The sequence below is a fragment of the Mustelus asterias genome, chromosome 2 (genome assembly GCF_964213995.1).
Source record: "Mustelus asterias chromosome 2, sMusAst1.hap1.1, whole genome shotgun sequence".
Taxonomy (NCBI): Eukaryota; Metazoa; Chordata; class Chondrichthyes; order Carcharhiniformes; family Triakidae; genus Mustelus; species Mustelus asterias.
In genome coordinates this window covers 89,565,617-89,583,765 of record NC_135802.1, presented here as the reverse complement: position 1 = coordinate 89,583,765, position 18,149 = coordinate 89,565,617, and the positions used below count along the sequence as shown (strand labels likewise).

At 40.0% G+C, this 18,149-nt stretch overlaps 1 protein-coding gene across 1 annotated transcript in view; it reads right to left on the bottom strand.

Annotated features, from left to right (window-relative positions):
- Positions 1–7,236: 7,236 nt before the first annotated feature.
- tspan13a (tetraspanin 13a) overlaps positions 7,237–18,149 on the bottom strand; it is a 47,567-nt gene continuing 36,654 nt past the window's right edge. The window contains exons 4-6 of the mRNA XM_078238440.1: positions 12,478–12,591; positions 9,668–9,778; positions 7,237–8,692 (exon numbers count right to left, since the gene is read on the bottom strand). Coding sequence (XP_078094566.1) covers positions 8,618–8,692; positions 9,668–9,778; positions 12,478–12,591 — 300 coding nt within the window. The 3' untranslated portion in view covers positions 7,237–8,617. The remainder of the gene's footprint in view (positions 8,693–9,667; positions 9,779–12,477; positions 12,592–18,149) is intronic.

The following is an 18,149-nucleotide window of genomic DNA, read 5'->3' as shown; positions in this document are numbered from 1 at the left end:
GGGGAGGAGGAGGGAGGGGAGAAAGAGGGGGAGGGGGAAAGAGGGGGGAGGGGTCCCAAAATGAGTTCCCCAGACAGGGACAATAAGTTGTTTTAGTTAAGTTTAAAAGCAGGAAAAAGGGTTGCAGTTAACAGACGTTAAGTGAAGAGGACTCAGAAGAAGCCTTGGTAATAGAAAAGGGTTCAGGCGAAGTCCTGACAATCTAAGAAGGCAGCACAAAGTGGATAAGTCTATGCTGCGAGCTGCTGGGGTGAAGGTAAGCCTCCAGAGCAACAGTGTTCTGTTTGATATGGTTGAAGAGCTGAATCTGTGATTGAGAGTCAGTGTACGAGTGTCGACTCGCAAATCTCGGGGAACGAGAGCGAGACAGAGTTTTGTTGAGATTGGTTAACTCTGTTCATTGTTGATGGGGTGAATGTTGAGATATCTGTGACCTCTGTCTATGTTACATTTCTTATTTATTGTGCAGCTTCGACGACAGGTTGCCTGTCAATTCACATGTGCCTTATGTTAACCCTGGATGCAGCAGTGGACCTCTGTTGTGTCCAGCAAAATGTTCTTTGAACCAGCCTGCAATATTATGGAACTCAATAAGTGTTTCAAACTCCTGGATCTTTTGTGCTGGTTTGGCTATTTTCTGGACAAAATGGAAATGCTATCCCTATAGCTTTGACCATCTGCTGGCAAGATACGACTCAAACACCACTAGGAATAACCAAAATGAAAACCAAAAATGTAGTTGTTTCATTTCTAGGCCATCCTGTGACATCAGTAATATTTTGCTACTTATAAAGGTTGGCAAGTACCTGTCAGTAGATTGTAAGGGTAAATGTACAATATTTAATGTAACATGTTTACAAGACTATACTCGTTTACTTTTGAAGATATGGGCTGGAATTCTCTGACCTCACCTGTGGCTGGGATTATCCAGTTCCGCTGCTGTGAACAGAGATTTGTTTGAGTGCCAATTCTCTGTTCTTGCTGGCAGCAGTAGTTGGGCGTGCAAGACTGGAAAATTCCAGCCATGGTTTCTGTGGTAAACCACTGTTAAGCTATTGCCTGTGTGTGTGTGTGTGTGACATGCCTGGACACGCCCCTGCCTGAGACTCCTCCCCCCCCCTGGTCCAGGTATAAAGGGGACTGCTCCCAACCCCCTTGCCTCAGTCGCCCGACCAGTTCATCAGCATGGGTGTGCTCCAAGTCTTTTGTGAATAAAAGCCTATTTGTTCTTGCATACTAACTAGTCTTCGCGTAATTGATAGTTGAAAGTTAAGAAATTGATGCACTGACTTGAAATTTTGCAATTTGAACTGAGACAGAGCAAACTGCTTAAAAATGCAAAGCCACATTCCAAGGTGGTGGTGAGAAACAAACATATCAGCCTCAGGGATTGTGATTCAGACACCCATTGAAACTCGTAACTGTGTAAGGAAGAGACATTAAGAATGCAAAGCGCCAGATGTTGAAACAACACTGCTATAACTGGCACACACAAACCCCCTTGGAAATACACAATGGGTGAAGTTTTCAAGGCAAGGCTGTCAGCCACTAAAGAGAGATTGCAAGTAACAGAGTCAGTTTCAAGAAAGTCTTCAGCAAAGGAAACAAGCTGATGCCCGCTCTCCCTCCACACTCTCTTTTGACGTAAGAGTGCCACATGGTTCATGCAGCTAACTCTACTAACAAACCAAGATCTTATAATAATTACACTACTTTTTACATCTGACTGCATCCAAGAAGTAAGTTAACCCAAATCTATGCTTCAAGACAACCAAGGACATCTAACTTTCTTTGACCATTTTTTTTTATTGTACTCAAACTTTTTTTTATTGGCTCATTATTTCTCACAGCTTAAACAGTTAAATGCAGTCTGTTGTGGAAAAAGCATATCCTCATACAAAAGAAATTTAAACGTTTGTTGTGACCAACAGAGGAGGCTGAACAGAAGGGAGCTAGTTCACCCTTTCTCACCTGGTCATAACAAACAGCATAAGCATTAGGACTGATACTTTGTGCGTTTCTCCGTATCTGTGCTGCAGAAACTCTGCTGGACTCTTTCAGAATGCCCTTTCTTTTACTTATTGTTGTGGGAAAAGTACCACTAGGTCAGGCTTGAAGGTTTCAAGAATACAGTTTTATTTTAACGAAGCTTCGTGGAGAAAAGGCACTAACAAGCAGCAAAACCTTCTCTCAACGAGACAATAGGAGCAGTCCATCTTTATACCCTTTACATAATAGATGGACCGGCATCTAGCCATTATCACATCGTTGTAATCAAGTAGGTCATCGATTGTTAACACATTGTTATAGACAAATACAGACAGATACAAACATGAACATGTTAACATCGCATTGTCTTAGGAATGGATACATTTCCTACGTCAGTGGCTATCAATGGTTTTTAGTTTTGGCCTATTCATATAGTAATTTACAGTAATTGGTTTTCCTGCAGTTATGTATTCCCGATCCCACCTGTAGTTAATCTCGTTATCTTCCCCTATTGTCCTTATCTTTAAGCCCTGGCTGGCTTCCTGTAGGATTTGATTCCTGCATGTTTAACTTTGGATGGCTGTCTATACTGAAAGTCAATGCCCATTTAATGTCTTTCCCAGGTGACTGTTTGTGTGCCAGGCAACCATCTTATGTGTACCCATCTGTATATTTTTCCTCCTTCACTTATATTTTCCAATTTTGTGCTCTCCTTGTTGCTACTTTTTCTCACAATATTCTTTCTTCCCTTTCCTTCTCAGTTGCTGAGAGACCAGCAACAGTCCCATGTTTGATTTTGAAGTGGAAGCTGCCACAAGCTGGAATACATTGATCAACAAATTTGGGAGAAATACTCACTGGCGAAGTTATAACCATTGAAAGTTTTCTGTCACCATTATGTCAGTTATCATATGGAAGAGTATTTGTTGAATGTAACGCAGAAACAAAAGAAATATACTGAGCTTGAAACACCTCTCCAGTTGTCTGGGTGAGTGCGGCTTAAGCAAACGCAAGCTCTAGACCATCCAGGATAATGTGGCCTGCTTGATTGGTACCCCATCCATCCCCTCCACCACCAACTTAATAGCAGCAGCAAATCCTCAAGTTACCTTCGATAGCACATTCCAAACCCACAACCTTTACCACCTTCATAGGCAATTGTAGCAGATGCATGGGAACACATCCACCTGCAAGTGCCCCTTGAAGTGGGAAAAATATACAGATGGGTACACATAAAATGGCTGCCTGGCATATAGATAGTCACCTGGGAAAGAGACATTAAACAGGCACTGACTTTCAGTACAGACAGCCACCTGAGATTAAAACATAAAGGACAGACAGCTATTCAAAGTTAAACATGCAGGAATCAAATCCTACAGGAAGCCAGCCAGGGCTTGAGGCACTCTTTAGGATAAGGACAATAGGGGTGGATAACGAGATTAGCTACAGATGGGATCGGGAATACATAACTGCAGGAAAACCAACTACTGTAAATTACTATATGAATAGACCGAAACTAAAACCATTGATGGTCACTGACGGAGGAAATGTATCCATTCATAGAACAATGCGATGTTAACATGCTTATGTCTGTATTTGTCTATAAAGATGTGTTAACAATCGATCACCTACTTGATTACAACGATGTGATAATGGCTAGATGTCCGGTCCATCTATTGTGTAAAGGGTATAAAGATGGACTGCTCCCATTGTCTCATTGAGAGAAGGTTTGCTGCTTGTTAGTGCCTTTTCTCCACGAAGCTTCGTTAAAATAAAACTGTATTCTTGAAACCTTCAAGCCTGACTCAGTGGTACATTTCCCACAAGACCCTCAGGCCACATATCATCCTCACTTGGAAATATATCAGCATTTCTTCACCTGTCCCTGGGTCAAAATCCTCTATCGCACTCCCTAACAGCACCATTGGTGTACGTGCACCACATGGACTGCAGTGATTCAAGAAGGTAGCTTCCTACCACCATCTCAAGGACAATTAGGGGTAAGCAACAAAATTGTTGGCCTCTCCAATAACATCCATATCCCATGAAAGAATATAAAACATATCTAATTGATCACCTCAGAAACTCTTGAAGTTAATATTTTAAGTTTCATGCTTCCTTTCACCTTAAAACTCATCCTACACACACTTTTTGTTCCAGTTATTTAGTGTTTCTACAAAACTATGCAGTTAGTCACCACATTCAACACCACTATCATTTTACATCCTTTTCTCTCAGAAATTCATCTGTGCTCCTGGAAAATCACACATGGCTGCCCATCCCCATTCTATTTACTATCATCAATGATGCATTGAACTGCATTATTTAGGTGGGAGGTATCAGTGTCCACTACAGAAATTTCTGAATGGTGACATTCCTTTTTGCAAACCATTGGTAGAGTTGGCTGGAGCTCCAGCACACACCACTCACCATCTTGAGTCATGGATTGACCAGTGCAGTCCTGAATGTCTTCAAGTGTATTATCGCTTTGCCTGGCTCAAGGGGGTTACCAAATGCATGTAAAATAATGGATGCTTATCTACCTCAGTTGTTGGTTCATTATCAGTAGCTAGTAATTACCAAGTTTAAGCTGGGCAAAGAAAGAGCGATATGCAACTTTAGGATTTTGTGGAAATAGCTGTAGTGTAAAATACATGTACCCAAGCAATCAGCTTCACTTTTTCAGAACGCCCAGATATGGAATAGAGAAATAATCATCAGTCCATTTACAGAGCTCTATGAAGTATTTATTTGACTTCGTAGGATAAAAAAAGATTGGGGAGAGGCAGGGCTGTGTTTCAGCCAACACAAACATGTCATTTAGCTTCCTAAAGGGCAAATCAGCCTAATGATTAGCACAATTTTCCAAGACCCTTGTATAAGGATATTCATTACATGCTCAGTGACCCATTAGCTTGGTAATTGGCAATAGCCTTGGATATATAGACAATGGCTGACATGTCACAAACCATTCCAGATGGATTCACTTAGTGTTGAAAATAAATGTCCATCACATAACTAATGAGGGACAGCCATAGATCAGGGCTGAATATAAATCCAGATATATATACATGGAAGGATATGCTCAGTTTTCTTGTCTCTGTCATGCAACTGCTACTGAATCTCCACATCTCCTGTTGTTGAGAATATGGTACATGTCCATACTATGCTCCGGTAAATGGTGATAAAGCATTCACACATCAATATTGCTAATTGTTGGGTCCCTTGTGATTAGTTTCAGGTACTTGTTGTTTAAGGGTTAAAGCTGTATTGATCAGCTGTCGATGGATAAACAAGTGTTAATTCAGCTTGCACAGACAAATTATTTCTCTTTAGGTTGAGTTGATTTCAAGGACATGCATGCCAACTATGAAAATTGGCAAATGATGTAACCCTCGTTAATAGGTTCTAATACAATCCGAATTGGACAGGTTCCATTAGTTTTGGGCACTGCTGATGAGTGACCCGCCAATATGGCTCAATAAGACACTGTGATTCTTCTTGTTCAGCTCTAGGTGACATTACAACCACTGCGCTAAAGCCACTGAACCTGCTGGTCCAGATTAATAGAGCTGGGAGACAGTTTGGGTTTTGCTGGCGAAGCTCCAGCACTACTATAGTCAGTGCATACTTTCATGGCACAGAACTTTGGCTCATACTAACTCAAGCTACCATAATTAAGGTAAAAGAGGCACCTCTGTCTTGAGGAACTGTACCTCCTATCTGACAAACAGAAGCTCGGGCACAATAAATGGGTTTCCACAAGTGCCAGAACCTATCATGTATAGTTTCATCAACTTCAGATCTCTACAAATATTATTTTGGCCCATACACTTCCTGACTGCCAGTTATACAATTCTGCCTTTCCACCATATGTACAGTTTCAGCCTGGATTGCTTTTCATCAATCATGACAACCTCATTGTCGTCATGATTGATGACAATGTTCTCATCAACAGTTGACGAGAACAACTGTTCTCTCAATATGATCAACTGGTTAACTCATCCACTCTCACAGAAGGCCAGTAGCTAAAATCACTTTCTTTTTTTGCTGTAGACTTCAGGCTTGGGACTGTGCAGTTGAAAGAAAACAACAAAAACATGAAGAGTTGTGAATTTATGTAAAGCATTGATCTGGCCCGGCAGGAATTCTTTGTGCAATTCTCACTGTGATTGAAAAAATACCCAGGCTTTAGAGATGGAAGAATAAAGGCCAACTAAATTCATAAATTAAGATTAGCTATCATAAGTATGAGGAAAGAATGCAGAAGCTACAATGTTCACAGTGGAAAACTGATGACCTAGGTTAACCTTACAGAAGTATTCAAAATAGAAAAGTGGCAGAGTCATAAATTTCACACGAAAGTAGTCTAAAATTTACAAGAGGAATTTAACTATGCAGAAATAGAATGACTGTGTTAGGAGGTAGTGGAGACTGTAAGTTTGTCAATTTCAGGATATGTCTGGACAAAATATAACAAGAGGATATGACCAATATCATTAAGCACTGCAAGCAGGTGATGAGACTGCAATTTTTTTGCCCTGTACATTACAATGTAATGCTATTCAGTATCACCTTGAGTAGGATTCTACATAAAGAAACAGACAAATCTCCACAAATTAATACTGACAAACTTATTAAACATTTCTTACACAGATAAATCTACTATATAATGTGATATTGAGACATGAAAGTCAGTTCATTTTCACACCTGCACTGTTAGCTGACCTTTGCCAGGAAAATAATGGTGGTGCGTCTGAAGAACTGACTGAATTCACATGTTTTGTTTTGGTGGTAGTGGAGGAAAGTGGAGAAACGTCAAAAAGCTAGCTGAAATTACTGCTCTTATTTATTATCCAGTGACCCATGATGGACAGAGCATATGTGGATGCAGGATAATAAGCTCATTCCCGACAAGAAGAAATATTTAAACCTAGGTCCGATGCAGCTTTTAGATATCCCACCCAATCATTTAAAAGGTCACTTCTACAGCTAATTATTAAAGCAAAATTAAAAGGAGGAAGTAACCATATTTAACAGAAAGCAAAAAAGTCGTGTGTTCATTATTTTGATTCAAGTCCTATCAAGCAAAATATAGAAATAAATTTTAGTTAAACAAGCTAAGAAAATAAAAAGAGAACATCCACCCACATAAGTGAAACTTTAATGGTTGAGGTCCACAATTTACCCATGGTCTCTTAAATTTTACAAATCTCATAAATACAGTAGTAATATTCTCCACATTAGCATTTTTCCCACAAGACATGTTAAATCACTGCTGTGTTTCTCCAGTGTTGTATTATGAACAATCAATGCTTTGACCTATATACACAAACATACCAAGAAACCAAGCTATCAAATATACTTGTAATTCTGAATATGGTTATGCCATTAGTAAAATTTCACACAAATGCACAATAATCATTATTTTAAATAACCAAGTAAAATGAGTTTCTCAATCATTTGCAGAGAAAAACGAATGTGTTGCAAACACGTGTTGCGTGATTTATTTCCAAATTAGCTACATTTCTAACAAACCAACTTTACTATGTGCACTCGAAGCAAAACATTACTTTTTTTTTAAAAATCAAATGCCCACGAAGGCAAATGTTAATAGATTAAAGTATTACCACCAAACCTCAAGGAAAAAAAAAAATCACAGTATATTAAAATCTATTAGTAATCATCAGGGCAGTGCGGTGCTACAACAGAGCTTCACATTATAAATCACACTGGCAGGTGTAAAGATAGGTTACAAGCACTTCCAAATAAGCTAGGGAAATAAATCAGCCGTTTCTGGCGGTATATCAAGGAAATGAGCTTTTCACACTCACACACACAAAATCCTGCAAATGCTTTTGAACTCAAAAGATCTTTAAGCAGCTAGAAACATTTCTTCAGGCTAGTATTGCTCACAGTGGATCAAGAGATCCATGTGTAAAAACTCCTTGAAATTCTCGATTTTTGCACTGTACAGAAAGCAAATCTGGAGATGTCTTCTGAAAAACCCACCAAATATAACATGAAAATGATACAATAATGAACTGCTCTACCAAGCTGTTACATAAAAAGAAAAATACATTATTTATTTACATTCTAATTTGTTCAGCATTAACTGTGATTATCTCCCAATCAAATAAAACATCCATGCACTTATGGACTTATGAAAAAATTAAAAACTAGAATTATATTAGACACTGCAATACATTAGGGGCAGTGGTATTTAATAATGTTGTAAGCCAATTGCCTCATTTCCTTGGGAGTTAATTTTCAATGTCATCAGTATGGTGCTTTTCTAAGAATGCACAAGCAGGCAGTTTTGAAAAGACAAATGTCACAGAAACCTCTTGTGCTGACCAAATGCTTGTGACAAGGATTAGGCTATAGCCAACAGTAATCAGCAGTAAACTCCTTACAACTTTGAATGCCATTAGAGATCAACCAAGTTCAGTTATCAGTTTCAGAACAACAGAAAGTAATAATGGAAAGAAAACCCTTATCCCAGGAGAAAAACATATGTTGCAAGCAAGTGGAGTTTTAGATAGAAAGTCTCAACAACAACAAAAAAGAACACAGGAGGCTTCAGTAGTGCAGTGTTCCAGTGATGTGACATTTCTGAGGGCTTCTCCTACAGGAAAGCACTTGGATTTGCTCGTGGATCTTTCTGATTCCTGTATCTGTGTGTTAACCACACTCCCAGGATCTGAAACAAACAACATTTGCAAGTTATAAAAGAAGCTAATGTGCTCGAACAGTTTGTTGCTGCACAATTACATGCAAATATACAATAACATTGAAGGTAATTTTAACTTTTATCCCTAGTGAAAAAAGGGATGAAGTGAATAGATTGCAGTGGAAAAGAAAATTCAAGTGAGATATAAAATGGGTTTTCAGCACCACTCATTTTTCACCCAGCAATAAAAATCAAAATCATCCCCCTTGCGCTTAGGCTACTTTTACTCAGGAAAGAGTAACACTTACTAAATTTGTGTACAAGTTGTACCCATGAATGTGCAAATTGTAAAATATACACGAGTGCTTTCTCATAATGCCCATATGGCTCCCAAGTGGCATGATAGAACCACAATTCTAATAGAAGCAAGATCAAGTCAAGATCTGGTGTATATTGGCTCCCCAGAACTGCAGTAGGTCCCAAATTATTAGGTTTTGAGTCACTTTTCACAATGCATCTATGCTCAGCATTGTACTTGCATCCCCTCCCCCAAATACAACCTGTCAAGCTAGATTAAAAAGTGCAACAACTTTTCCCCTGTTCAAAAAGAAAACACAATGGAGGTCCAAGTCAGAGCAAATGTCACACTTGTTACAATTAAACACCTCTTGTGGTCAATAGGATAAACAGCAAAACCAGAAATGTTGGTAACTACCTGTTTCAACAACTGAGCTCATCAAATATTTTCAAAAAGTAACTTTAAAATCATTGAGGAAAGAGTTCATGATTCTTCTCATGCCATACTAAACAGTTAATATTAACTTTTGGAAATCCTTCTGAATACATAAACTATATATAATTGAACTCTAATATTGGAAATATGAGCTTTGCGATTGACTCAATTCTAAAATATATTATTTCAATTTTTCTAAACTTGTATGTTAACATCACTGCCCTTGTTAACAGAACTAAGTTTTCTTTAATGTTATTGCAGGTTTTACTGACCTCGGTGAAACTGAAAAAAAGACCTATGCCACCAACAAATCTCAGTACTTCTCCAGCATAGGTTTTTAGGATCGATCCACATGGTTTACACTCATTAGCAGCAACACAGTGCTGGAACAAGAAAAAAGTGGCAGAGTAAGAGCAGTTTCCATCGATTTCCAGTACGCACTGGTTGCCTGCAGCAGAAATTTCCAAAAAATATCTTTACATTTGACAAAAACAACAAATTCAAAATGCCTAAAATTTCAAATGCACTGACATTTATTTGAATATAAAACCTTACCTTATGTAAATAGATATTTACATCAATGATCACCAGTAGTTTGTCAGTTCAACTAAATCCATAGATTTTGTTTATAGATTATTGAGAGTTCATCATCGGAAACGATCAATGAAGTTCATTAAATAACTCAAAGACCCACCAACTGAATCTCCAAGTTAAATAAATATAAAAAATGAATTGTGATAAATAAAGTTAGATTTGGGGCTAGATTTTTGACCCTGGCAGATTGGAGACAGGCAGGAGTTAATCTGGCTAGTGGTGATATTTTTGTCAGTTCCCTGGTTCCATTCCGCCTCAGTCTCATTGGTTATCCTCCATGTAGAAACAAGCAGGGCAATACCAACCTATTTGAGGTCAATTAAAGGAGACCGACTGGAATTTTCCAGTTGGCCTTCAGGTTCCCACAGGCGATGAGGCAGCATTCCTGCCCAAATGCTGGTACAGCCTCGTGCCCCTCCATAGAGGGGTATCTTTTGCCCCATACTCCTTCCCACCCACAAGCACCTCCCCACCCAAAGTGGAAGCCTGACTGTAAAAACTATTTTGTAATGCAAGATATAAAAACATTGAGAGCGTGTCCCTCCATGTTGAAGCGCCCTCTCTTTTTCTTACTTTCCATTACAGCCTGTGGCCTCTTTCAAGTTGGAAAGCCTCCGATTTGCTCTCCCACCTCCAGCTTGGAGAGCCCACCTATTGTCCTTAACTGGCAGATCTAGCTCCAAGCCAATTAAGAGGGTGCCTCTATGAAAATCTCAATGACTGACCATCTCTGCCCCACGGGCAAGTTCAGGGTCTGAAAATAGCCCTGATATCTGTTTGTTATCCTGAGCTCTTGGTCTGCCTTGTATTGCCCTAACATTTAATTTTTTTTAAAAACTGACAATATATCAAGGTGCACTGAGTAGTGATTGGCCTAAGGGTAGATCCTCTGTTCATTTCCCACACCTTCAGGCCTTGCACTTTCCCCTTCAGTTGCTTGTAAGAACCTCACACTTCCAATTTCCATTTGGCGAACATCATTCTCTTTTCCATCTTGGTCTGCAAACCTCCAATCCTCCTTCAATCACTTCCTTCAGCAAATGCTTATGCCTTAAAATATGGCCAACCAATTGTGTTGCCTTTTCCTGATGATCTCTCTTTGATGTGGTAAGTGAATACATGCTTTTGCAACAGATTGAACATTTGAGGGATTTTTTTATTAGCTTTTATGAATGAGTTTATTCAGTAAGTATGTTAGAATGACAACTCCATTAGATTGTTAGAAGTTTATGTTTTTAAATGCTCTTTTCAGAGATATCCTGAGGTTCATTCATAGTAGATACCGTGTGAGTAACTGCAAGATACATAGGGGACATGAAAACAAAATTCGGAAGCTGGGCTTTTAAAAAAACAAAATTGATACAAAATATCTACATATCTACAGAAATGCACAAATTGCCATCTTCGCTTGTCAACGGTTTTTAACAATCAATATTAATAGGAAGGAATTATCTGGAGAGTGACTGAGACGGACTCTAGAGGGAGCTAAATTGTATATCCCCACAATGCGGGATTACCCCACACCCATTCAAATTTAATATTGTGCAAATGATCATGACTGCTGTGTGGAATCAGCACTACAAGTGCTGTTCACAGAATGCACACATCAGCAACGGACCCCAAAACCAATTTGTGCAAGTGTTCCTTAAAGCCAGCCTACATATTTTAAAGGAAGATGCACTGTGGCTGCTGGAGGTGTCAACATCACTTGGAATTGCAACAAAGAACAACGGCCACAGAATAACATGTGTACCACGGTATTCTAATGCTGCACTGGAGATCGTGGTGCAGGGAGTGGAAACGAGGCAAGATATTTTGTATCCAGCAGGACCAGAAACCTGCTAAACAGACAATGAGAAGGCTTTGGGATCCATAAAGCTGTGTACGTAACTCCTCTACCAGGAGTTCAGCCCCAAGAATCTGGATACAGAACCAGAAGAAGTTGAATGACCTCATTCATGTGAATGACATCAGGGAATGCATTTTCAAATACCATATCCTGCCAGCTGCACCAGTAGCCTCAGACAATTCTCAAACCTACATGGAGATCATCAAAATATGAGCTGTAAATTTGTGTTTGGACACAAATGCAGAGCTTTGTTTCCGGACCAGTGACTTTTTTTTCTGCATGTCCGTTGAAGCATCTGCTTTCTACAACACAAAAAAGCTTATAAGGAGCATTATTAGAAGTGGCAGCTTGCCACTGGACAGAACTATTATTTGCACCCATTGCAAACTGATCCAAAAGAATGTTGGAGGGTTGTTGTAATGTTCTGGCTTTATTGCTCTCAGAGGTTTAGAGACCTGAGTTATGCCATTTCCATCACACTGATACATAGCTGGAACAGCTTTGTACAATCCCAAATTTTGCACAGTTTTGTGCAGCCTCGCAACTACCAAAAATGAATGATTGATTTTAAGATTTTTCTCCAAAAGGACAGCTTCTAAGTTTGACATCCAAGCTCTAATTTACATTTTGTGCACTTACAGCTTTGCAGGTTTCATTTAGATTCACATCATTAAAGCCACAACAGTTTAAGTATCCTTCCACATCCCCTCTAGTTTCCACAGATTTGTTCCATCCCACTTCCAGAAAATGGTTCTGAAAGAAAACAACAGTATTATCTTACATTTTGATACAACAATTGCTAAAGAAAAGAGCTTACATTTACATATTTAATGTCTCAGGGTATCCCAAACGAACTTCAGAAATGAGAAAACAAGTTATTGGATCTCCTATTGGGAAATGAGTTAGGGCAGGTGATGGATGTGAGTGTGAGGGAACACTTTGGATCCAGTGATCATAATGCCATTAGTTTCAACCTGATCATGGATAAGGATAGATCTGGTCCTTGGGTTGAAGTTCTGAACTGGAAAAAGGCTAAATTTGATGAAATGAGAAGGGTTCTGGGAAGTGTGGATTGGCACAGGCTGTTCTCTGGTAAGGATGTAAATGGAAAGTGGGAGGCCTTCAAAGGAGAAATTTTGAGAGTGCAGAGTTTGTATGTTCCTGTCAGGATTAAAGGCAAAGTAAATAGGAATAAGGAACCTTGGTTCTCGAGGGAGATTGTAACACTGATTAAGAGGAAGAGAGAGTTGTATGAAATGTACAGGCAGCAAGGAACACATCAGATGCTCGAGGAGTATAAAAAGTGCAAGAAGCTACTTAAGAGGGAAATCAAGAGGGCTAAAAGAAGACATGAGGTTGCTTTGGCAGACAGAGTGAAGGAAAATCCAAAGAGCTTCTATAGGTATGTTAGGAGCAAAAGGATAGTGAGGGATAAAATTGGTCCTCTTGAAGACCAGAGTGGTAGACTGTGTATGGAACCAAAAGAGATGGGGGAGATACTAAATGGTTTTTTTGCATCTGTATTTACTGAGGAAACGGGCATGGAGTCTACGGAAATAGGGCAAACAGGTAGGGAGGTCATGGAACCTTTACAGATTAAAGGGGAGGAGGTGCTCACTGTCTTGAGGCAAATCAGAGTGGATAAATCCCCAGGACCAGACAGGGTATTCCCACGGACCTTGAGGGAAGCTCAGACATATTTAAAATGTCAGTATTCACGGGGGAGGTGCTGGATGATTGGAGGGTGGCTCATGTTGTTCCGTTGTTTAAAAAAGGTTCCAAAAGAAATCCAGGAAATTATAGGCCAGTAAGTTTGACGTCAGTGGTGGGCAAGTTATTGGAAGGTGTGATAAGGGATAGGATCTACAAATATTTGGATAGACAGGGACTTATTAGGGAGAGTCAACATGGCTTTGTGCGTGGTAGGTCATGTTTGACCAATCTATTAGAGTTTTTCGAGGAGGTTACCAGGAAAGTGGATGAAGGGAAGGCGGTGGATGTTGTCTACCTGGATTTCAGCAAGGCCTTTGACAAGGTCCCTCATGGGAGGTTAGTTAGGAAGGTTCAGTCGCTAGGTATACATGGGGAGGTAGTAAATTGGATTAGACACTGGCTTCAATGGAAGAAGCCAGAGAGTGGTTGTGGAGGATTGCTTCTCTGAGTGGAGGCCTGTGACTAGTGGTGTGCCGCAGGGATCGGTGTTGGGTCCATTGTTGTTTGTCATCTATATCAATGATCTGGATGATAATATGGTAAATTGGATCAGCAAGTTTGCTGATGATACAAAGATTGGAGGTGTAGTGGACAGTGAGGAAGGTTTTCAAAGCTTGCAGAGGGATTTGGACCAACTAGAAAAATGGGCTGAAAAATGGCAAATGGAATTTAACGCAGACAAGTGTGAGATATTGCACATTGGAAGGACAAACCAAAGTAGAATGTACAGGGTAAATGGTAAGACTCTGAAGAGTGCAGTTGAACAGAGGGATCTGGGAATACAGGTACAGAATTCCCTAAATGTGACATCACAGGTGGATAGGGTCTTAAAGAGTGCCTTTGGTACATTGGCCTTTATAAATCGGAGTATCGAGTATAAAAGTTGGAGTGTTATGGTAAGGTTATATAAGGCATTGGTGAGGCCGAATTTGGAGTATTGTGTACAGTTTTGGTCACCTAGTTACAGGAAGGATGTAAATAAGGTTGAAAGAGTGCAGAGAAGGTTCACAAGGATGTTGCCGGGACTTGAGAAGCTGAGTTACAGAGAGAGATTGAATAGGTTAGGACTTTATTCCCTGGAGCGTAGAAGATGGAGGGGAGATTTGATAGAGGTGTATAAGATTTTGATGGGTATAGATAGAGTGAATGCAAGCAGGCTTTTTCCGCTGAGGCTAGGGGAAAAAAAACCCAGAGGGCATGGGTTAAGGGTGAAAGGAGAAAAGTTTAAAGGGAATATTAGGGGGGGCTTCTTCACGCAGAGAGTGGTGGGAGTGTGGAATGAGCTGCCGGATAAAGTGGTAAATGCGGGGGTCACTTTTAACATTTAAGAAAAACTTGGACGGGTTCATGGATGAGAGGGGTGTGGAGGGATATGGTCCAAGTGCAGGTCAGTGGGACTAGGCAAAAAATGGTTCGGCACAGACAAGAAGGGCCAAAAGGCCTGTTTCTGAGCTGTAATTTTCTATGGTTCTAAGTTGTCAGAACCTCAATTTGATTGAGGTGCTATAACATCAGTTTGTTCCTACCCTTACTTTACATCCAGGTCACAAATGAAGGCTAGGAATAAGACAGTACGATTGAGTGCAAAGTTAAAGTCTGAGGTTCTATGGTAGGATAAAATTGGTTGTAGGAAGGTGGAGTCAGCTTGAGGCGTTGATGAACCAGGTTTGCAGTCACTTGTGGGGAAGAAATCAGTGCATGAACTGCTGGGGATGAATCAATTAAAAGTCAACCCTGAGCCAAGGGTCAAGCAGAGGTGCATACTGGCCTCAGCTGTTAGCAGTGGGCATAGGCAGATCTGTATTATCGGAAGACGAGTGAGGGGCATTGGGAATGAAACTCAAGAAGGAAGTAAAATTCAGGACCCAGCGCAGGGTGGAAGATAAATCCATGGAATCAGCCTGGATGAGGCGGCTGGTCCGAGAAATGGCGGCAGGAAAAGGACCAGTTATTCCAGTTGCTACTGATTTTATCCAGCAAAGGGTGAAGTCACGGTTAGCTCAGAAGGCAGTGTAGAAGCAGGTTTCCGCCTTGAAATGGAATTCTGGCCAGAACCAACACATCAGTCAAGTAAAGTCACGAAGCCAGCAGTGCATTGAACTACAGCCCTGAAAAGATGAGGTCTGGAATGGTGTAGATAGCAGGTGATGGATGGACCAGAACTAGCAAATAACAAGCAGCAGACATTGACTTGATGTTAGGTCACCATGACAATTTGAGAGATAAGCAAAGAAACCAACAGGAAGGATAGGGATGGCAAGCAGAAGACAGAGACCATGGTCCAGATGTGAGGCCATAGCTTCATCCTGGAGGAGGGTACAGGGCCAGATGACAGGCATAAGAACAATAAATTAAAAATATGTATTTTGGTGGAGGGGTGGGGAAGGAAGAATTATTTACCTTACAAAACTGAAGTCTACTTCAATGGAAAATTGCTTGCAAAAAGAAAACAATTGATTTATACATGATTTCTTTGCGTCACTGCCATTAGTAGGAGGTTTGCATCTGCACCATGGCAGGCATCTGATGACTTAAGAATTTCCATTATAAATAAATATTTTCCATGTAATGTTACAATATGCTCAAAGCACTATTCAAAACATATCAGCAGAGGTGTTTGTAGGCAGAACATGCAATGAGAAACAAGGCATTGCTGGACTTTGTTCTTGGGAATGAAGTGAGCCAAGTGGATCAAGTGTCAATAGGGCAACATTTAAGGACAGTGATCATTATATTACAAGTATTAAAACAGAAAATGCTGGATAAACTCAGCAGGTCTGGCAGCATCTGTGGAGAACTCTGTAGAAGGGTCATGTGGACTTGAAATGTTGGCTCTGTTTCTCTCTCCACAGATGCTGCCAGACCTGCTGAGCTTATCCAGCATGTTCTGCTTTTATTTCAGATTTCCAGCATCAGCAGCATTTTGCTTTTAATTGTATCATAACGTTGAGGTTGGCTTTGGAAAGAAAAAATAAGGAACAATAGAGAGCAAGAACAATTAACAGATGGAAAGACAACTTCAATAGGGGTCAGAGTGGATTTGACCCAGATAAATTGGAACCAAAGACTGGCAGACAAGATTGCACCCAAACAGGCAGGGAAGACTGTATCCAAACGTTGACTACTTTCAAAGAAAAGTAATTCAGGCACAGTCAAGTTATGTCCCCATGAAGGGAAAAGGCAGATCAAACAAGTGCCAAGCTGCCTGGATGATAAGAGAAAGGGCAAGATGAAAAATAAGTGTGCTTATGACAGATGTCAGGTGGATGATAACACCTGCTCCTTGGGAATGAAGTGAGCCAAGCGGATCAAATGTCAATAGGGCAACATATAGCGACAGTGATCATTGTATTATAATAAAAACAGAAAATGCTGGATAAAGTCAGCAGGTCTGGCAGCATCTGTGGAGAACTCTGTAGAAGGGTCATGTGGACTTGAAACTTTAACTCTGTTACTCTCTCCACAGATAATGCAACCGAGAAAACAGGCAAAAAAGAAATTAAAAGAGAGTATGGGGAGAGATTGGCAGCTAATGTAAAAGGGAATTCAAAAATCTTCTATAACACATATACATAGTAAAAGGTGGAGTGGGGCCAATTTGGAAATGTATGTATGGAGACAGAGGCAAGGCTGAGCTATTAATTAATACTCTACATCTATCTTTACCAAGGAAGAAAATACTGTGGAGATCCTGGTGAAAAAGGAAATGGTTCAGACTCTTGAAATGTTTAAAATGATAAAGGGGGAGTTTTGGATAAGCTGTCTGTATTTAGAATATATAAGGCACCAGGAATAGATGAGATGTATCCAAGGGCATCAAAGGAAGCAAGTGTGAAAACTGGAGGGACGGGCCATAATTCTCCAATCTTCCTTAGACTCAGGGGTAGTGCCAGAGGACTGGAGGATTACAAATGTTCAAAGCCTTATTCAAAAAAGGGTATAAAGGAAAGTCCAGCAACTAGTTTAAGTTTGGTGGTATGGAACCTTCTAGAAATGATCATTTGGTTTGAAATTAATAGTCACATAAACAAAGACGGGTTAATTAAGGAAAGGCAGCATGGACTTGAGGACAAATCATGTTTAACTGATTTAGAGTATTTTGATGAGGTAACGGAGAGATAAGTGAGTGTGATGCTGTTGATGTGGCATATATGAACTTCCAAAAGCCATTCAATAAAATGCACACAACAGACTACGAGCAAAGTTGTAGCTCATGGAATAAAATGGTCAGCATCAACATGAATATGAAATTGGCCAAGTGACAGAAAATAAAGTAGTAGTTAACAATTGTTATTCGGATTGGAGCAAGGTTTATAGTGGGGATCCTTACTCTTCTTGATATATTAGTGACTTAGGATCTTGGCATACAAGACACAATTTCAAAATTTGCAATTGATACAAACTTGGAAATATTGTGAACGGTGAGGAGCAGAATAAAAATTTTCAAATAGGCATAGACGAGTTGGTGGAATTCACGCACATGTGGCAGATTAAATTTAATGCAGAGAAGTGGAAGTGATTCATTTTAGTAGGTAGAAGACAGGAAGAATATAAAATAAAAGTTTAAAAGGAGTGCAGGAGGAGAGGAACTTGGGTGT